The following is a 19578-nucleotide window of genomic DNA, read 5'->3' as shown; positions in this document are numbered from 1 at the left end:
TAGAACAGAAAGGGTCAGAATATCAGACCAAAGATTCCAGACAAAAGAAATCAGGAAAGTCAAAGGGATAGAGTAACACAGAAAAAAATAATCAAGATGATCATTCATTTGAGGGTAAAAAGAGAAGTATTTTAGCTAGCAAGAGAATTTCACAAACCTTTTCTCATTTAACCCCCAGCTATTTCTATGAGTTGGAATTGTGCAGTAAGAAACTGAGGTCCAAATAGTTTAAATGATCTCATCAAGGTCTGAAATAATAAAAAGAGTGTTAGGCAAGAAGACAAGCCTAGGTTCTGCCATTCTCTTTTTATGTGACATTTAATGTCATTTAACCCTTCTATACTTAATTTGTTAAATAAGAAGAAAATGAAATGATGATAACTGACATTCGTCAGTCCGCAATGTGCCAGGCATCTTGCTTGGACGTTGAGTCATTTCACTCGCATTTCAAGATGGCCTTGTAAGGTACATTTTAACAAAGATAATAACACATCTCAGGTTTTTATGAGAATCACATCGAAAGATGCAATCGTTCCCAACCTTTTCTCTGTCTTTGGACCAGAAGTCATTAACTGGAAGGCCAAGAGCCATATCTGGCCTGCAGTTGTGAGTGCCTATGTGTGTGCATGTGTTTTGTTCAATATTTAACATTTTAAAAATTAATTGCCAACATACAAATGTCACGAGATAGCATATAAGAATTCTTATTACCAGCTTCTTTTGATAAATAAGATGATTTAGCAAGTTCGGGCTGAACCCAGAGCTGACAGTACTGCTTCCCTTAGACACCTGGCCCAGTTTTATCATTTGCATTGCTACTTGGGCCTTCAGGCATGAGTGTGCAACTCAGATGCACAGCATCCTTCCCCAAGAGCATCTATCTGTAGCTACAGGCAACAATTCCCACGAAAACGGGGTTGGGGAGAAGGGAGCAAAGGAAATCCCTGGTTGAAGTAGGGCCACAAGAGGAAGGCAGGAAACCCATAGCTAAGCATGACAGCAGTAAATACCTGGAAACATGTTGCTGGAGTTCAATTAGTGAGAGGGAACAAGTCAATTACAGCAGTTTTTCTGGAAGCCTGCCTGCCCAGCATGCTATTGAGGAAACAAATGCAGCCCACCTGGAAGAGCCTCTCAGCCTTTGACAGGCAGTGAGTAGGATGAGATATGGAGCTTCCGGAATAATTAGCCTTTTCTTGTGCCAGATCGATGATGACAAAAGACGAGATACAATCCAGAGACTACGACAGTGCAAATACGACAAAAAGGTGACCTCTCCCACTTCTCCGAACTCTCCACGGGAGTATGCTCTGGGCCTTTTGACCCCTCGTTGTCCTGGCCCCTGATGTCAGTATCACAACGGTGGGAGTGCCCAGTCTGTTCCCAGGGGCTATTCTTAGAGCTTCACAGGGATGGGCAGGGCCCTGCTTCAAGGGTTAAAAAACTCACAATACCGGGGAAAATGGAAGACAAATAGAATGTTGGGGAAGGGTGGAGTGTAGGAAGAAAAATTAAATATCAAAGATATTCAGAGTAGTCCAGGGTAACCCTAGTATTGTATTTTGGCTCATTGCTGAGAAATACAACAATCTCATATGAGAGCTTTGCATCTTATTTCCATCCTTCCTTCTTCCCTCCCTCCCTTCTGCCTGCCTTCTTTCCATTTAGTCATTCTTAAAGAAACATTCAAGACTGAACTTACTATATCCCAGGTACCAGACACCAGGGATATGAACATCAATAAAGGCCGGGCACAGTGACTCATGTCTGTAATCCCAGGACTTTGGGAGGCTGAGGCGGGTGGATCATTTGAGGCCAGGAGTTCGAGACCAGCCTGCCCAAGAGCCTGGCGAAACCCCGTTTCTCCTAAAAACACAAAAATTAGCCAGGCATGGTGTGCATGCCTGTAGTCCCAGCTACTGGGGAGGCTGAGGCACGAGAATTGCTTGAACCCGGGAGGCAGAGGTTGAAGTGAGCCAAGATTGCACCACTGCACTCCAGCCTGGGCAACAGAGCAAGGCTCTGTCTTTAAAAAAAAAAAAAAAAAAATCAATCAAATATTGTCACTGCTCTCAAAAGTTTACAGTCTAGTGAGACACACAAACAAAATGTTATAATATGCACGTAAAGAGTTACACCACAACAGTGTCTCCTAAATTTCATTGATTTTTGCAGCGAGTGATTCTCAAAGATTTCAAGCACAATGATGGTAATTTCACTGAAAAACAGAAGATAGAATTGAACAAGGTATGTATCCCTTACTTCAAACCCTTGAGAAATAACTTCGCTCCATTTCTTCTAATTACTGAGTTGCTGGTGGAGTAAGAGGCTGACAGAAAAGCCCTCAGGCCAAGAAATGGTGACTATATTTCTTGTTGAAAATTCTACCAAGAGATACTGGAAAGTGAGGTTGATGGTGTAAAAAATTCTGGAAATCTACTAGTCTTTCCTAGAAAGTGGACCTGATATTATTTGAAAGTAAAGTTTGTATTCAAGGCCTCTTATTGACAAAGGAAAGACTGTTGAATGAGATTGATATAATGTGTGATAAGCAATGGGTACTGACATTCAATTTGTTAAGAGCAACACATCTTCTCAAAGGTCTGAAACAAAACACACTTTACTGGCGTATTAATTTTTACTTTGGCACCCCGTTCTGCCTAATTTGCTTTGTAAACAAACATGTTCTTCTAGTTGCTTCAGATTGACTATTACAACCTGACCAAGTTCTACGGCACAGTGAAACTTGATACCATGATCTTCGGGGTGATAGAATACTGTGAGAGAGGATCCCTCCGGGTAAGAAACCATGGTCATTCCCAATTTTCTAATCATATAAAAATATTCAGCAGGCCTTTTAAAATATTTACCGAGTAAAATAATATTAGAGAGAATCAGGGAAAGTTGGTGGGGTCACATGCTTTCCAAACTAGATCCCCGAGATTTTTTAAATCAGTCTTATGTTTTTATAAACAAGCCAAAAAAAGTTGAGGAAAAAAGATAATAGATTTGGGGAGGGGAGTAAACAGAGAATGGAAGTGGAAAAATGAGTGGTTACCTCCAAATACATTTTATTTTGCATGAATACTTGCTTTTGTTTTAAAAGAGAAATGGATAATCATTATGATAGCACCAAATAAGCATTAGAAGACTTGGTCATCATTCTTGCTTCTGCTGCTGTCCAAATTATTTCTCCACTTTTGGACTGAGGATCATCCAGGAGTTGCCAGATGAGGTCAGGTATTTGGACTGAGCAAGTCCAAAGCAAACAGAGGAACTAAGAAAAAAAGCGAGAATATGAGCTTTCATACTATGTGGTATAAACTCAAATCTACCCTCCAAGAAAAAAATCATAGCCCTAAATGTTACCATCTCTTTTAAAAATTATTTCATGCTTGTTATTCTAACATCTGAGGGTTCTTTCTTTGGATTAATCCCTATGAAATGCAACAGTGGTATAAGGAAAAAGTGACACATTAAGCCGTTAACTATATTTAACACTTTGAGAATTCATTTGCTGTATAGCAGAAGGGAAAGCAAGCCCGTGAGGGACTAGTGTAACGGAATGTGGTAGAGAAATCTTGAGCAGGGGGCTGGCCAGGAGAATTAAGATCAAAGAGGAAAATGGTGCTAAGGTAAAAGTTCTTAAAAAATAATAAACAAGGCTGGGCACGGTGGCTCACGCCTGTAATGCCAGCACTTTGGGAGGCCGAGGCGGGCGGACATGAGGTCAGGAGATCAAGACCATCTTGGCCAACATGGTGAAACCCCATCTCTACTAAAATTGCAAAAATTAGCTGGGCGTGGTGGTGCATGCCTGTAATTCCAGCTACTTAAGAGGCTGAGGCAGGAGAATCGCTTGAACCAGAGAGTCAGAAGTTGAACTGAGCCGAGATCATGCCACTGCACTCCAGCCTGGCAACAGAGTGAGACTTCGTCTCAAAAATAAATAAATAATAATAATAATAAACAATTTAAGTATCCAATGCAAAATTTAGAAGAATAACTGTAACATAAGGAAAGGAAACTATTAAATATCAATCATTTTAAATCAAATAAAATAGGATAGAATTTTAAAATGCACTTGCTACTTAAAAAACAAAATTATTAAAACATGCAGGCCTTTCACTTCTAGTTATTATTTTTAAAACAAACATGCAAGTACACAAAATTGGGAATAAAAAAGCAGTGAAAAGATGTTTTAATTGTGAAAGAATACTTCACGACTATTAAATTGTAATCTTTAAAAAGGGAAAGTTTCAGAAGCAATATAATCATGAAATCTGTTTCAAAAAAATAAATATTTAATTAGGCCAATTCTGAATCAGTTTCAGGGAATAATAAGCCACGTGAAACCCTTTGACCAGGCTCTATTAATTGGTATCCTAAAATTTCTGTCTCATTGAAATTAAATGAGGTCTAGACCTCATGTGAAAAATATTTCTAATTTTGAAAGACCTGAAATAGTTATTATTATTCCTAGAAATGTGTATTTATTTTATCAGTATCAATTAAAATGATCACTTTCATCATCCATTAAAATGCTCATGTAGTTTTTCTCCTATGACCTGTTGATTTGGTACATTATAATAATATCGTTCCATTCATAGAATTAACCATATCCAATTGTTTGTGTTATGCTTTTTGTATGTACAACTGGCTTAGCATTTCTGGTATTTTATTACATTTTTTCATCTATATTCACAACTATAGATTTTAGTTTCAATCTCATGCTAACTTTGTTCAATATTAAATGAATTTGGAGCATGTTCATGTTTTTGTTTAAGTTTAAAATAGTTTTTATGTAGATAATGAGAACTACTTTTACTAAACTTCAACATTAGAAGAATTAAGCTGAATTTGGTATTCTCTCTATGGGAATTATAATTTCTTCTATTGTTATTAATGTAATATTATAGTAAGAAATATATTTTGTCTTCATTCTTAGTTCCTAAAACTTGTTTTTACTGGGTGGTGGGGGTGAGAAAAGCTGTTTTGTTATTTATAATAACCCCCTTTCAAACATACCTGAGTTATGCTACTGAAGATATGATAGCCATGGAAGACTTCTCTGGCAAGATGACATTAGAGTAAGACCCACATGAAATGAAGCTGTGAAACCATAGCTCAGGGAAGTGGAAACCAGGTTTAATATTTGCAACCTGTTCTCAACAAGGAAAACAGCAATTAAATGGTGATATGTCAGAGAAGTCTCAGACCTCATTTCAGAAATATTCCTAGGCTCCCCCATAATAACAACTCTTGTAGAGTTAAAAATAAAACAATACTTCCTTAACATTGCAAAGACTGTCTATCATAAAATAACAACTGACTTCATCTGTATTAATGCAAAGACTCCCCAGCCCCACCCCTGTACTATTATTAGTTAACTTCTGAAAATTCTAACCAAAGCACTAATGCATGAAACAGAAATAAGATATACAGTTATTGGACGGTATCAACATAAATAACAAATAGAGAGTGGCTCTCTAAAAGAAAGATATTTATTTGGAAAAGAACATTGTAATGGGAATACATATGCCATCGTAAAGTATGTGCATATTCAGAGAGATAAAGGAAGACAAAGGATTTTAAGGGGAAAAAAAACAAAGAGGATTACATAATTGTGTTACAAAGATCAGTAGCAAGGATGATGCCAGTCAGAGGCTGGACAGGCAGTTGTTGGGCAGATGTCCTTGTATAAGTTTTTTTTGTGTGTGAGGTTGTGATGGCCTTTGTGGAAGGTTGAGGTTTCTGTAGAGTCTTTTGTGATAGTTTTTGTTATGAAGGATACAAGCACGACAACCCTCTTTTTCATGGCCTTTTCTGGCTGTATGTGTCAGGATTTTTTCAACATTTATGACTCCATTCTGATTTTGACAACTTTCACAAAAGCAATAGATTTTTTATTTTTTTTTTAATTTAAAGATGAGGCCGGGTGTGGGGGCTCATGCCTGCAATCCCAGCACTTTGGGAGGCAGAGGCGGGTGGGACACGAGGTCAGGAGTTCGAGACCAGCCTGGCCAACATAGTGAAACTCCGTCTCTGCTAAAAATACAAAAAATTAGCCGGGCATGATGGCGGGCACCTGTAATCCCAGCTACTTGGGAGGCTGAGGTGGGAGAATTGCTTGAACCTGGGAGGTGGAGGTTGCAATGAGCCGAGATCCTGCCATTGCACTTCAGCCCAGGCAACAATGCGAGTCTTCATCTCAAAAATAAATAAATAAATAAATATAAAGATGATATGATTATTTACCTAGAAAATGCGAAAGCCTCAAATACTAAAAATTACAAGAAATTTGTATGATGACTAGAAACAAAATAACTATATAGAAAATAATTTACATATATAATGTATATATCATATATATTAGCCAAATTGGTCAGAAAATACAACTCAAAGAATCCTCAATATTTTTAACAAAAATATTTATTTGAAAATACTCAACATGAAATGCAAAGAATCAGTTAAGAACACTGAAAGTTTTCTAAGACATTAAATAAATCTTAACAGAACTTAGAAAAGTTCTTAGATAGGAATCAATGATGTGCTGGAACTGGCTGGTACTAGCTCAGAGCTTATTGTTAAGTTATTCAAGAATTTGCCAGCCAGTCAGTGTTAAACTTTTGGAAGCTGAAATCATTCAGGGTGGAAATATTTCACATCGTACTCAGCAAGCATATTATAAATCAGGGCTGTTGCTAACAGAGAGCTGGTTTACCCACACCCTATACCGACAAATTCACACTGAAAACGTGTAAATTCTTCTGAAAACAACAAACTTGCAATCAAAGGAAAGACTTTGCTTAATTAACAGAGATCATCAGAAAAAAATATATATATACACACACATATATATATGAGCAATAATAACAAACAGTTTTGAAAAAGAGAATTAAGAGGCCACTTGCCAGAAAGTTATTATAATCAAGGCAGTGTAGTGACAGCTCATGAACAAGCAGATGATTTATGGAAGAAAAACATATGGGCTAAGAATACCATTAAGTATATGACAAATATAACTAAAGAAGGGTAATTTAAAAAATGGTGCTGAGATAATAGGACCTTTTCATTCTCTCTTCCACAAAAGTTTCTTCTCCCATGCCGTTCCCTCTTCCCAAAACTCTTGCCTCCCTTCATTTGATCTCAGCTCAACAGCCATTTCCTGAAGGAAGCCATCTTTAATCTTCATAACAAACCCCAGATTTTAGGGGTCAAATCCCCAGATTTTAGGCAATTTTTCTTTGTACTTATCACAGTTATAATCTTATGTTTATTTGTCTGATCATTTTATGAGTGTCAGTTTCCTTCACCAGACTGTGCACCCTATAACAGGTCCCTTATAATCCCAGCACTAACACAGTCCCTGCTCTAGAGATAAGACTCAATTTTAAAAAATAAATGTGCAGGTCACCTATTAAAATTGCTCAGACAAAAACATATAAATTTGCATATACATTATGATCCCACTTTTATAATATTTATTACATATACTTTCCATATCTACATTAAAGAAGATGAAAAGAAAATACCAGAATGAGAATTAGATGGTGCAATTAGCAATAATTTTATATTCTTCTTTTTTATATTGTGCAATTTTTGCACATTTTTTATAGTAAACTTGTATTCCTTTTATCATCAAAACAGAATAATATGCTTTTTACAATTTGGCAGATGAGAACAGGGTAGGATGGGTGAATGGTGCGCTAAAGGGAGAGAAGGCATAGAAAAGAATTAGTCTGTCTGCCCATAACTCCCCTCGGTCAACTTGGCCTGGTACCCACAGCCCAACCAGCCTTATCTGAAATGATTAAGGACTTTAGACCCCTCCTTGGAAATTCTTGGTACAGTGCCTGAGTTAAAACTAAAAATTGAATTGGGCTTTTTCCTAAAATAAGAAACTATTGTTATCAGTTAGAGTCCTGTTTAGAGTTCTACCATGAAGAACAGTTATATATTAGCTTAATTAAAATCCTGCAACTTGGTGGAACCATCATCATATTAAAATAGGGACTCGAAAATTCCAGGTATGGGTGGAGCACAGTGGCTTGCGCCTGTAATCCCAGCACTTTGGGAGGCTGAGGTGGGCAGATTGCTTGAGGCCAGGAGTTCGAGATCAGCCTGGCCAACATAGCGAAATCTTGTCTCTACTAAAAATACAAAAATTAGCTGGGCGTAGTGGCCTGCGCCTGTAATCCCAGCTACTCAGGAGGCTAAGGCAGGAGAATCGCTGGAACCCCGGAGGCAGAGGTTGCAATGAGCTGAGGTTGTGCCACTGCATGCCAGCCTGGGCAACAGAGCAAGATTCTGTCTCAAAAACAAAATTTAAAAAAAAGAAAGAAAGAAAATTCCAGGTCATACAATTCACAAAAAAATCCAAGATCTCTCTTATTGACAGAGGACTTAGTAAATTCCAAAAAAAAAAAAAGAGGAATTAAGCTAATTTATATAGCTGATTATGGGAGTAAAAACACAAGCCTAATGAAGGAATTTTCTTATAGCAATTGCCTGTTTTAAAACATGGGTCCAATTTAGATGAGACAGAACACACAGGGCAGTCACTTGTTAAGCAGTCTCCCCGCCTGCTGCTTATTCCTCTACACCTGTCTGAGGAAGAACTGAAATTTGGGATGCTATGGGTACCTCCTGCTCATATCCAGGTGGCAAAAACCACCCAATGCTTCTTATGCAGAAAAGAAAAAAAAACAGGTTCATGAAATCCCAGACAATGGAATTCCAATTTGTTCCTGATCCTAAGGTTTCATAATTTGAAGATCATTATTTGTTTCATAATAGTCTCTCCACAACACCCTTTCTTGCAACAACTTTTCTTCTTCTTCTTTTTTCCTATTCAGGAAGTTTTAAATGACACAATTTCCTACCCTGATGGCACATTCATGGATTGGGAGTTTAAGATCTCTGTCTTGTATGACATTGCTAAGGTAAGAGAAACACACACACAGAAAATATGAAAATTAAATATAAGAAAACATCTAACAAGTTATTCAGCCTTCTGTGCATTGGTTTCTTCATCTGTAAAATGATAATAATAGCTATGTCATAGGGTTGTAGGATTTTGGGTTATGAGGATTTTGTGAAATAATGCACGTGCTTATAACAAGACCAGGTACAAGTAAATGTTCTATATATATATATATATATATATATCAGTTATTATTATTTTATTTTATTCTTTGTAGTCTGGGTGTGAGGCACGCAGTTTCATAGATTTTCCAGAAATCAAAATCATATAAAACTACAAGAAAGACAACCGGGCTGGGCACGGTGGCTCAAGCCTGTAATCCCAGCACTTTGGGAGGCTGAGGCAGGAGAATTGCTTGAACCCAGGAGATGGAGGTTGCTGTGGGCCGAGATCGAGCCATTGCACTCCAGCCTGGGTGACAGAGTGAGACTCCATTTAAAAAAAAAAAAAAAGACAACTGAATCCTCAACTTTATGAGAGAAAATACTAAGTACAGGAAACCATCTTGCAGGAATCAATAATAAATGTGGACATGTATATTTTCAGATGTGATAGGAAAACAGAGTGGACACCAGTAACCAGGGCCTCGTTCAAGAATGAAGACAAGTTGGTTGTGAGAGGGAGCTGTTTGATACAGTCTTAACTCACCTGAAAGTTATATGGGTTCAGAATCAGTTTGAAAAATGTATTATGAAAATTGATTTGCCACACACATTTCACTCCTATGATCCAGGCTGAAAACCAGCTTCGGCTGAGACACCCTCTAACCACAAGAGAGAAGCACATCAGCAAAAAACAGGCTTCCTCTTTTTTTATTTTTTGAGACGGGGTCTCACTCTGTCCCCCAGGCTGGAGTACAGTGGCGTGATCTCAGCTCACTGCAACCTCGGCCTCCCAAATTCAAGCGATTATCCTGCCTCAGCCTCCTGAGTAGCTCGGCCTCCCAAAGTGCTGGGATTACAGGCCTGAGCCATCAAGGAGGCCAGCCTTCCCCTTTTGAAACAGAATGAATGAAACATTGTTTCAAAATAGGATGAAACCAATTCCACTTTAGGAAATAATCTACCTGGCACCCCGCCCCTTTGGAAAGGCAACGCACTATTATTCATATTTTTATTTTAAATTCATGTGAAAAAGGACCAGAGACCTACCCAGGGTCACAGACCAAATAAGTGGTAAGCAGAAACACTTAAAAAAAATCAACTCTTTGCCTCATATTATACACAACTACTTAAGCAGATATTTTAGACAATTCCCTTTTACTCTGTCATTTAAACAGACTTTGAAACTAGGTATAATGTGTAGGCAAATATTACAGCTTCAGTAATATTGTTAAAGTAAAAATAGTGGGACTAAAATTAAAATCTGATGGTGTGACTATCTGCTGAAATGGTTTCCAAATGTCACTTTTTTCTTTAAAATAATCAAGCAGCTGAAGTGTGTCACATTTCTGTTTTTCTATCATCTAAAAAATTACAGGGAATGTCATATCTGCACTCCAGTAAGATAGAAGTCCATGGTCGTCTGAAATCTACCAACTGTGTAGTGGACAGTAGAATGGTGGTGAAGATCACTGATTTTGGCTGCAATTCCATTTTACCTCCAAAAAAAGGTCTGTAATGAATGAAATGTTCACTAGTTTCCTAACTGATTTTTTTTTTTTCAAACCCATGTAGCATGGTCAGGAAATTGTAATACTGATCAGAAGATAAGTACTTAAAGCCACAAGAAACAACAGCTGGCTCATTCTCCAGAACTTCACACTTGTCAGTCAATGAGTATTTCCTGAGTTAAACAAATGTCCTCTGTGGATTTCCTTCATCCATGTGTCACTTGCTATCACTGAGAAATCATGAATAACTTAATGGCTTGTGGGAACGGAACTAGCTGAAAAAAATATAGAAGGTTAGAGCAGGAAGAGACCTTAGACATCATCTAATTTAACCTTTTTCCTTTATAGAGGACAGCACTGAGACTCAGATTTGTCCAAGAAGGTAGAGTACAAACCAGAGGACCCATTTCCCATTCAAGACATCATTCATTTATCTGTGGTAATAAGAAATGTTAAGGAAAAAACTCTTACCAGTAAAATATATTCTTATCTCTTTCAGGATTGTGGTGAGAGTCAAAAAAGATGACATAAAGAAAACGGATTTGTAAAGTATAAAGGGCTTTTCATGTTGAAAATTTACCCTTTTCTTTACTATGACTCACAGTTAAACACTCAGATATCTAGCACTCATGTTGCCTTAAAATACTACCTAGATCCAAACACTAAATTATATTTCTAATTCAACTTTGCGATCCTTTCGTTTTTCCTTAATAAAAGAAAAATTGCAATTCTGTCCCTACATCCACAGCCATGTCAAGCATAATATGATATTGAACTCAATCTAATAATTTCTTATTGAAGACCTGTGTGCCAAGCATGGTTCATGACATAGTAGTACAAATCGTCATCAGATAACCCAGCATGACAAAAATCAGATAAATTACAAGTCAAATCCTATCATCTTGAACAGCACTCACTTATACCTACCTACCTATGGCGTCGGTTACCTGAAATTTCAGCATAAATAGATTTATTTACCTTTTCTACAATGCCTAACCTTTACGATCAACTGTGCATGAATCACAAGTCACAAAAATTCACAAGACATAAATTCAAAAAGGTGATGTACATTTGAACAGAGAACCAAATAAGGATAATGTGCATCATCATAAACATATTATTGCACCTAACAACATGAATCTATACATGTTTCATTGAAACTGGTGAAGATAAGTCTTAAAAAGTTTATAAGGAGCTAGGTGATCCTGAAAAACTTGCGAAGCATGTTGAAGAAAAATTAATTGCATGCCCCTGTTATTACTAAATAAGGTGTGTAATAAGGATTCAAAACTCGAGTATCTATAGGAGCTAAATACAGCATTGCACTCATGTGAAGTGAGTGAACTAGATGTAAACACTAGGGAGTGGCAGGGACAGGAGTAAACTGTGAGTAAATTACATGTGTTACTTTTTTAAGAATACTGTGGGAACCAACAAAAACACCACCGTGGACCCTAGCTGAGTTGGAAGCTGCCAGTATGTTATGCCTAGAAAATATCAACCATAGTCTCTTTGTCTTAATATACTGTCTTTATCTTCTTTTGGTACATTTATATTTAAATATGCATATATACACATTAAATAATAAATTATAATGATTTAAATAAAATAAATTTAGTACACATAAAATTTGTATTTTTTTTTTTTTGAGATGGAGTCTCGCTCTGTCACCCAGGCTGGAGTGCAGTGGTATGATCTCATCTCACTGCAACCTCCACCTCCCAGGTTCAAGCGATTCTCCTGCCTCAGCCTCCTGAGTAGCTGGGACTACAGGCGCCCACCACCACGCCTGGCTAATTTTTGTATTTTTAGTAGAGACAGGGTTTCACCATATCGGCCAGGCTGGTCTCAATCTCCTGACCTTGTGATCCACCTGCCTTGGCCTCCCAAAGTGCTAGGATTACAGGCGTGAGCCACTATGCCTGGCCAAAATTTGTATTTTGAAGGCTTCCATAGGTTCATTCCATATGTCCCATAAACTACTAAATTCCTCAACCTCTCATATTCTACTGTATTCATTCAACATATATTTACTGAGCATTTACCATAATCAGACCCCATTCCAGGTAAACCTTGAGAGTTTTCAAGACTATGATCCTAGCAGTTTTAAATAACATATTGCCATACGACCTCACCCAAATCCTAACATTTCATAGTTAGTCTAACAGGTGTGTGTTCTACCTTTGATCACCAGTATTAGCAAAAATTTTTCAAAAGTTTGGAATCATATCAACTCAAGGCCACTTATAAGCTATCACGCATATTTAGAATGGATGGTGTAGGGAATTAGAGAGCAAAAGCATGTTGGAGGCCTATGAACCACTCACCCCCTCAACTCTGTAATCTCAATGTCTGCATTTACAGACCTGTGGACAGCTCCAGAGCACCTCCGCCAAGCCAACATCTCTCAGAAAGGAGATGTGTACAGCTATGGGGTCATCGCACAGGAGATCATCCTGCGGAAAGAAACCTTCTACACTTTGAGCTGTCGGGACCAGAATGGTACATCTAAACTCCTTCATGTGTCCCCTCTGCGAGCCAACCTGCTTTCTAGGCTTACTGAGACTCTAATCTGTTTGTAACCACATCACAATTCCTTCAGCTACAAAATTAATGATTTCCCATCTGCATTATACATTTTATAAGAATATTAGGAAGATTCAATATTACAGTGCACTGAAAAGCATAAGACAACATACACTGCCAGGTGTTATTATTGTCAGTATTATTGTTAACAATCTTCCTTTACAATTCTCCTCTTTCCTTCTGATTCCAATAAGAGAATGTACCTGCTTAACATCTAAACTGTATCACTCTAACAGGATGACCTACATATTTTAGTTCTTACTAAGAGTAGATCTACAGTTTTTGGCCACACGTCCTCTCAGGGGAAAATGCTTCATTCCATTCATTCAATCCTCACTTACTGAGCATTTATTATGTGCTAACCGTTAACTGTTTGGTGGGGAGTAGGGTGACTAAGGGACGTAGAGAGGGTAGGGTCAAAGTATGGACAGAAGAAGTCTACTGAAGGCAGTGGTGCCTGAGCTGAGTTTTACAGGGTCAGTAGCATTTTTTCTTTTTTTTCTTTTCTTTTCTTTCTTTCTTTTTTTTTTTTTGAGACAGTGTCTTGCTCTGTCACCCCCAGGCTGGAGTAAGTACAGTGGCATGATCTTGGCTCATTGCAACCTCTGCCTCCCGGGCTCAAGCAATCCTCCTGGCTCGGCCTTCCAAGTAGCTGGGACGACAGGTGCACACCACCACGCCTGGCTAATTTTTGTACTTTATGCAGAGACAGGGTTTCACCATGTTGCCCAGACTGAGCTCCTGAGCTCGAGTGATCCCCCAACCTCAGCCTCGCAAAGTGCTGGGATTACAGGTATAAGGCACTGCGCCCCACCCAGTGGCCTATCCTTAAGGTAACCTTCTGGTTACAGGTGGGATGAGACCCTTTCACTGGGTGCCTCATTGAATCAACACCTGTCTACTGAGTGCTGGTCTAGGCTCTGCAGCACTCTCACTGAGCTAAGAGCCATCCAGGGGAGTGAACCAACTGGATTTCTGTTGAAATTCCTTCCATTTCTTCATGCTGTATTCTTCTTTGTAATTTAAATTTTTCTCACCCAACCAGAGAAGATTTTCAGAGTGGAAAATTCCAACGGAATGAAACCCTTCCGCCCAGATTTATTCTTGGAAACAGCAGAGGAAAAAGAGCTAGAAGTGAGTATATCTTCCCGTATTCGTTTCCTTGGCCTGCTATAAAAATTACCATAAATGTAATGGATTCAAACAACAAAAATTTATTCACTTACGGTTCTGGAGGCTAGAAGTCTGAAATCAAGTGTTCAGCAAGGCCACACTTCCTCCAGAAGAGCTAAGGGGCTAATCCATTCCTTACGTCCTCCAGAAGTTTCTGATGGCTATTGACATTTCTTATCTTATGGCCACACAATTCAATCTCTGCCTCTTGATCACAGTTTCTCTTCTGTCTATTCTCCCTCTGTCTCCTTTCTATTAGGACATATGTGATTGCATTTGGGTCCACCCAGAAAATACAGAATAATCACCTCATCTCAAGAATTGTAACTTAATTATATCTGCAATGGCTCTTTTTCCAAATAAGGTAGCATTCATAGGTTCCAGGGATTAGGACGCAGCATGTTTTTGGGAGCCAGCCTCAGCCTACCACATTCTTCATGCCCTTCTACCACTCCCCAACTCAGGAATGAGCTGGCTTCTAAAGCACACATCTCATTCTCTAATTTTTTTTTTTTTTTTTTTTTTGAGACAGAGTCTTGCTCTGTCACCCAAGCTAGAGTGCAGTGGCAGGATCTTGGCTCACTGCAACTCTGGCCTCCCGGCTTCGAGCAATTCTCCTGCCTCAGCCTCCTGAGTAGCTGGGACTACAGGCGCCTGCCACCACACCCAGCTAATTTTTGTATTTTTAGTAGAGATGGAGTTTCACCATGTTGGCCAGGCTGGTCTCGATCTCCTGACCTCAAGCGATCCCACCTGCCTTGGCCTCCCAAAGCGCTGGGATTACTTTATAGGTGTGAGCCACCATGCCTGGCCTCATTCTCTATTTTTAAATTGATATTTGTACATATTTATGGGGTATATGTGATATTTTGTCATATGCACAGAATGTGTAATGATCAAGTCATGTATTTAGGGGATCCATCACCTTAAGTAGTTATCATTTCTATGTGTTGGGAACATTTCAAGTCCTCTCTTCTAGCTGCTTTGAAATATACAATACATTGTTGTTAACTGTAGTCATCCTACTCTGCTATCAAACACTATAACTTATTCCTTCTAACTGTATGGTTGTACCCATTAACCTACCTCTCTTCATTCATCCCCTGCCCTACTACACCCTTCCCAGTCTCTGGCTATCATTATTCTCTCCACCTCCATGAGATCAACTTTTTTAGCCCCTGCATGAGTGAGAACATGTGATACTTGTCTTTCTGTGCCTTTAACTTTACATAGTGACCTCCAGTTCCATATATGCTGCTGCAAATGACATGATTTCATTATTTTTATGGTTAAATGGTATTCTATTGTGTACACAGCCCGCATTTTCTTTTTCCATTCATCCATTGATGGACACTTAAGTTGATTCTGTATCTTTGCTATTGTGAATAGTGTTGCAATAAATGTGAGTGTGCAGGCATCCTTTGATACACTGATTTCTCTTCCTTTGGATAAATACTCAGCAGGGGGATTGGTGGATCATATGGTAGTTCTATTTTTAGTGTTTTGAGAAATCTCTATCCTATTTTCCATAGTGGCTATACTAATTTACATTCCCATCAACAGTGTGTAAGAGTTCCCTTTTCTCTGTGTCCTTGCCAGCATCTGTTGTTATTTGGCTTTTTAGTAATACCCATTCTAACTGGGGTAAGATGGTAGCTCACTGTGGTTTTGACTTGCATTTCCCTGATGATTAGTGATGTTGAGCATTTTTTCATTCCTGTTAGCCATTTATAAATCTTCTTTTGAGAAATGTTTATTCATGAATTTTGCCCACTTTTTAATGGAATTTTTTTTAACTGCTGAGTTGTTTGAGTTCCTTGTATATTCTGGAATATCACCCTTGTCAGATTAATAGTTTGCAAATACTTTCTCCCATTCAACAGGTTGTCTCTTCACTCTGTAGTTTCCCTTGCTATGCAGAAGCCTTTTAGTCTAATATAGTCCCATTTGTCTATTTTTGGTTTGGTTGCCTGTGCTTTTGAGGTCTTAGCCATAAAATCTTTGCCTAAACCAATGTCCTAAAGTCTTTTCTCTATGTTTTCTTCTAATAGTTTCATAGTTTCAGGTCCTCTGTTTAATCTATCTTGAGTTGATTTTTGTATATGGGAAGAGATGGGGTGTCCTTTCCCCATTGTATGTTCTTGGAGCTGTTGTTGAAAATCAGTTGTCTGTAAATGTGTGGATTTATTTCTGGGTTCTCTATTCTGTTCCATTTGTTTATGTGTCTGTTTCTATGCCAGTAACAGGTTGTTTTGGTTACTGTAACTTTATAGAACATTTTGAAATCAGGTAATGTTATGCCTCCAGCTTTGTTCTTTTTGCTTGGGATTGCTTTGTCTATTTGGGCTCTTTTTTGGTTCCATATGGATTTTAGGATTGTTTTTTCCATTTCTGTGGGAAAATGACAGTGGTATTTTGATAGGATTACATTGAATCTGTAGATTGCTTTGGGCAGTATAATCATTTTAGTGATATTAACTCTTCCAATCCATGAGCACGGGATATCTTCCCATTTGTTTTTGTCCTCTTCAGTTTCATCAGTGTTTGTAGTTTTCCTTATAGAGGTCTTTTACCTTCTTTGTTAAATTTATTCCTAGGTGGGTTTTTGGGTTTTTTTTTTTTTGGTAGCTATTGTAAATGGGATTGTCTTCTTGATTTCTTTCCCGCTGAGTTTATTATTGGTGGTATATAAAAACACTACTGATTTTTGTATGTTAATTTGTTTTTTTGAGACAGAGTCTCACTGTGTTGCCCAGGCTGGAGTGCAGTGGAGTGATCTCAGCTCACTGCAACCTCCACCTCCCGGGTTCAAGCAAATCTCCTGCCTCAGCCTCCCAAGTAGCAGGGATTACAGGCACCTGCCAGCAAGTCCAGCTAATTTTTTTTTTCATATTTTAGTAGAGACAGGGTTTCATTATGTTGCCCAGGCTTGTCTCGAACTCCTGAGCTCAGGCAATCTGCCCTCCTTGGCCTCCCAAAGTGCCAGGATTACAGGCGTGAGCCACCGCACCCAGTCTGTATGTTAATTTTATATCCTTCAACTGTACTGAATTTATCATATCTAAGATCTTTTTGGTGAAGTCTTTAGGTTTTCTAGATGTAAGATCATATCATCTGCAAAGAGATAATTTGACTCCCTGTTTTCCAATTTGGATGCCTTTTATTTTTCTTGCCTAATTGCTCTGGCTAGTACTTTCAGTACTATGTTGAATAGGAGAGGTGAAATTGGGCATCCTTGTCTAGTTCCAGTTCTTAGAGGGAAAGCTTTCAGCTTTTCCTCATTCCGTGTGATATTTGCAGGTTTGTAGTATATGGCTTTTATTATTTTGTGGGTGTGTGATACATGGCTGGCTTTTATTATGTTGAGATATATTCCTTCTATGGCTAGTTTTTTGAGAGTTTTTATCAAGACGAGATGTTGAATATTATCAAATGCTTTTTCTGCACCGATTGAGATGATCATATGGCTTTTGTTCTTCATTCTGTTGACGTAATGTATCATGTTTATTGATTTGCATATGTTAAATAATCCTTGCTTCCTGGGGATAAATCCCACTTGATCATGGCATATTATCTTTTTGATGTGCTGTTAGATTCAGTTTGCTAGTATTTTTTTTTTGGAGGATTTTTTCATCTATGTTCATCAGGGATATTGACCCATAGTTTTCCTTTTTTGTTGTATCCTTGTCTGGTTTTAGTATGAGGGTACTGCTGGCCTTGTAGAATGACGTAGAATTCCCTATTCTTCAATTGTTTTGAATAGTTTGAAGAGAATGTGTTAGTTCTTCTTTGGAAGTTTGGCATAATTCAGCAGTAAAGTCATCCAGTTCTGGACTTTTCTTTGTTGGGAGACTAGTCATTCAGTCTCTCATTACTCATTGTTGGTCTGTTCATGTAATATATGGTATCCTATTTTTTTCTGATTCAATCTATGTAGATTGTATTTATCCAGGAATTTCTCCACTTCCTCTATATTTTTCAGTTTGCTGGTATATAGTTGTTCATAACAGTCTCTGATAATCTTTCACATTTTTGTGCAATTGGTTTTTATGTCTTTTTCTAATTTCTGATTTTGTTTATTTGGATCTTCTCTCATTTTTTTCTTGGTTAGTCTAGCTAATGGTTTATTGACTTTGTTTACCTTTTCATAAAAACAACTTTTTATTTCAATGATCCTTTGTATTATTTTTTCAATCTCTATTTTGTCTAGTTCTACTCTGACCTTTATTATTTCTTTCCCTCTACTAACTTTGGGTTTGGTTTGTTCTTGCTTTTCTAATTCCTTGATGTGCCTTGTTAGATTTGAATTTTTTCTGCTTTTTTGATGCAGGCATTTATTGCTATAAAATTCTCTCTGAGCAGTACTTTTGCTGTATCCCATAGGTTGTGATATGCGGTTTAAATTTTCATTTGTTTTAATTTTTAAAAATTTCTCCTAATTTCTTTATTGACTCAATGGTCATTCAGAAGCATGTTGTTTAATTTTTATGTATTTGTGTAGTTTCCAAAGTTCCTCCTGGTATTGAGTTCTACTTTTATTCCATTGTGGCCTGAGAACATATTTGATATAATTCTGGTTCTTTATAAATATGTTGAGACTTGTTTTGTGTCATAACATATGGTCTGTCCTGGAGAATGTTCCATGTGCTGATCACAGGAATGTTTATTCTTTAGCTGTTGAATGGAATGTTCTGTAAATGTTAGGTTCATTTGTTCTATCGTGCAGTTTAAAGCCAATGTTTCTTGGTTAATTTTCTGTCTTTATGATCTGTTTAATGCTGAGAGTGGAGTGTTGAAGTCCCCAACTATTATTAGATTGGAATCTACTTCTTCCTTTAGATCTAATAGTATTTGCTTTAAATGTCTGTAGGCTTCAATGTTGGGTGTGTATATGTTTAGAATTGTTATATCCTCTTGCTGAATTGAGTCCTTTATCATTATATAATGATCTATGACCTTTGTCTCTTTTTACAGTTTTTTACTTAAAGTCTGTTTTACCTAATATAAGTATAGCTACTCTTGCTTGCTTTTGGTTTTCATTTGCATGGAATATCTTTCCATCTCTTTACTTTCAGTCTACATATTTCTTTACAGATGAGTTTCTTGTAGGCAGCCTATAGTTGGGTCATTTTTAAAAATCCATTGAACCAGTCTATATGTTTTAAGTGAAAAATTTTGATCCATTTACATTCAAGGTTATTATTATGTAAGGGCTTATTCC

The 19578-nt window shown here is 37.7% G+C and overlaps 1 protein-coding gene across 1 annotated transcript in view; it reads left to right on the top strand.

Annotated features, from left to right (window-relative positions):
• Window positions 1-19578, top strand: part of GUCY2C (guanylate cyclase 2C) — an 83018-nt gene that overhangs the window by 42716 nt on the left and 20724 nt on the right. Inside the window, exons 13-19 of the mRNA XM_032159697.2 lie at window positions 1206-1268; window positions 2176-2247; window positions 2695-2799; window positions 8859-8945; window positions 10466-10598; window positions 12963-13100; window positions 14230-14318. Coding sequence (XP_032015588.1) covers window positions 1206-1268; window positions 2176-2247; window positions 2695-2799; window positions 8859-8945; window positions 10466-10598; window positions 12963-13100; window positions 14230-14318 — 687 coding nt within the window. The remainder of the gene's footprint in view (window positions 1-1205; window positions 1269-2175; window positions 2248-2694; window positions 2800-8858; window positions 8946-10465; window positions 10599-12962; window positions 13101-14229; window positions 14319-19578) is intronic.

This window comes from Hylobates moloch, unplaced genomic scaffold (assembly GCF_009828535.3).
Source record: "Hylobates moloch isolate HMO894 unplaced genomic scaffold, HMol_V3 SCAFFOLD_8, whole genome shotgun sequence".
Classification (NCBI taxonomy): domain Eukaryota; kingdom Metazoa; phylum Chordata; class Mammalia; order Primates; family Hylobatidae; genus Hylobates; species Hylobates moloch.
The sequence above is the reverse complement of the archived record's forward strand: the minus strand, read 5'-3'. Positions and strand labels throughout refer to the sequence as shown.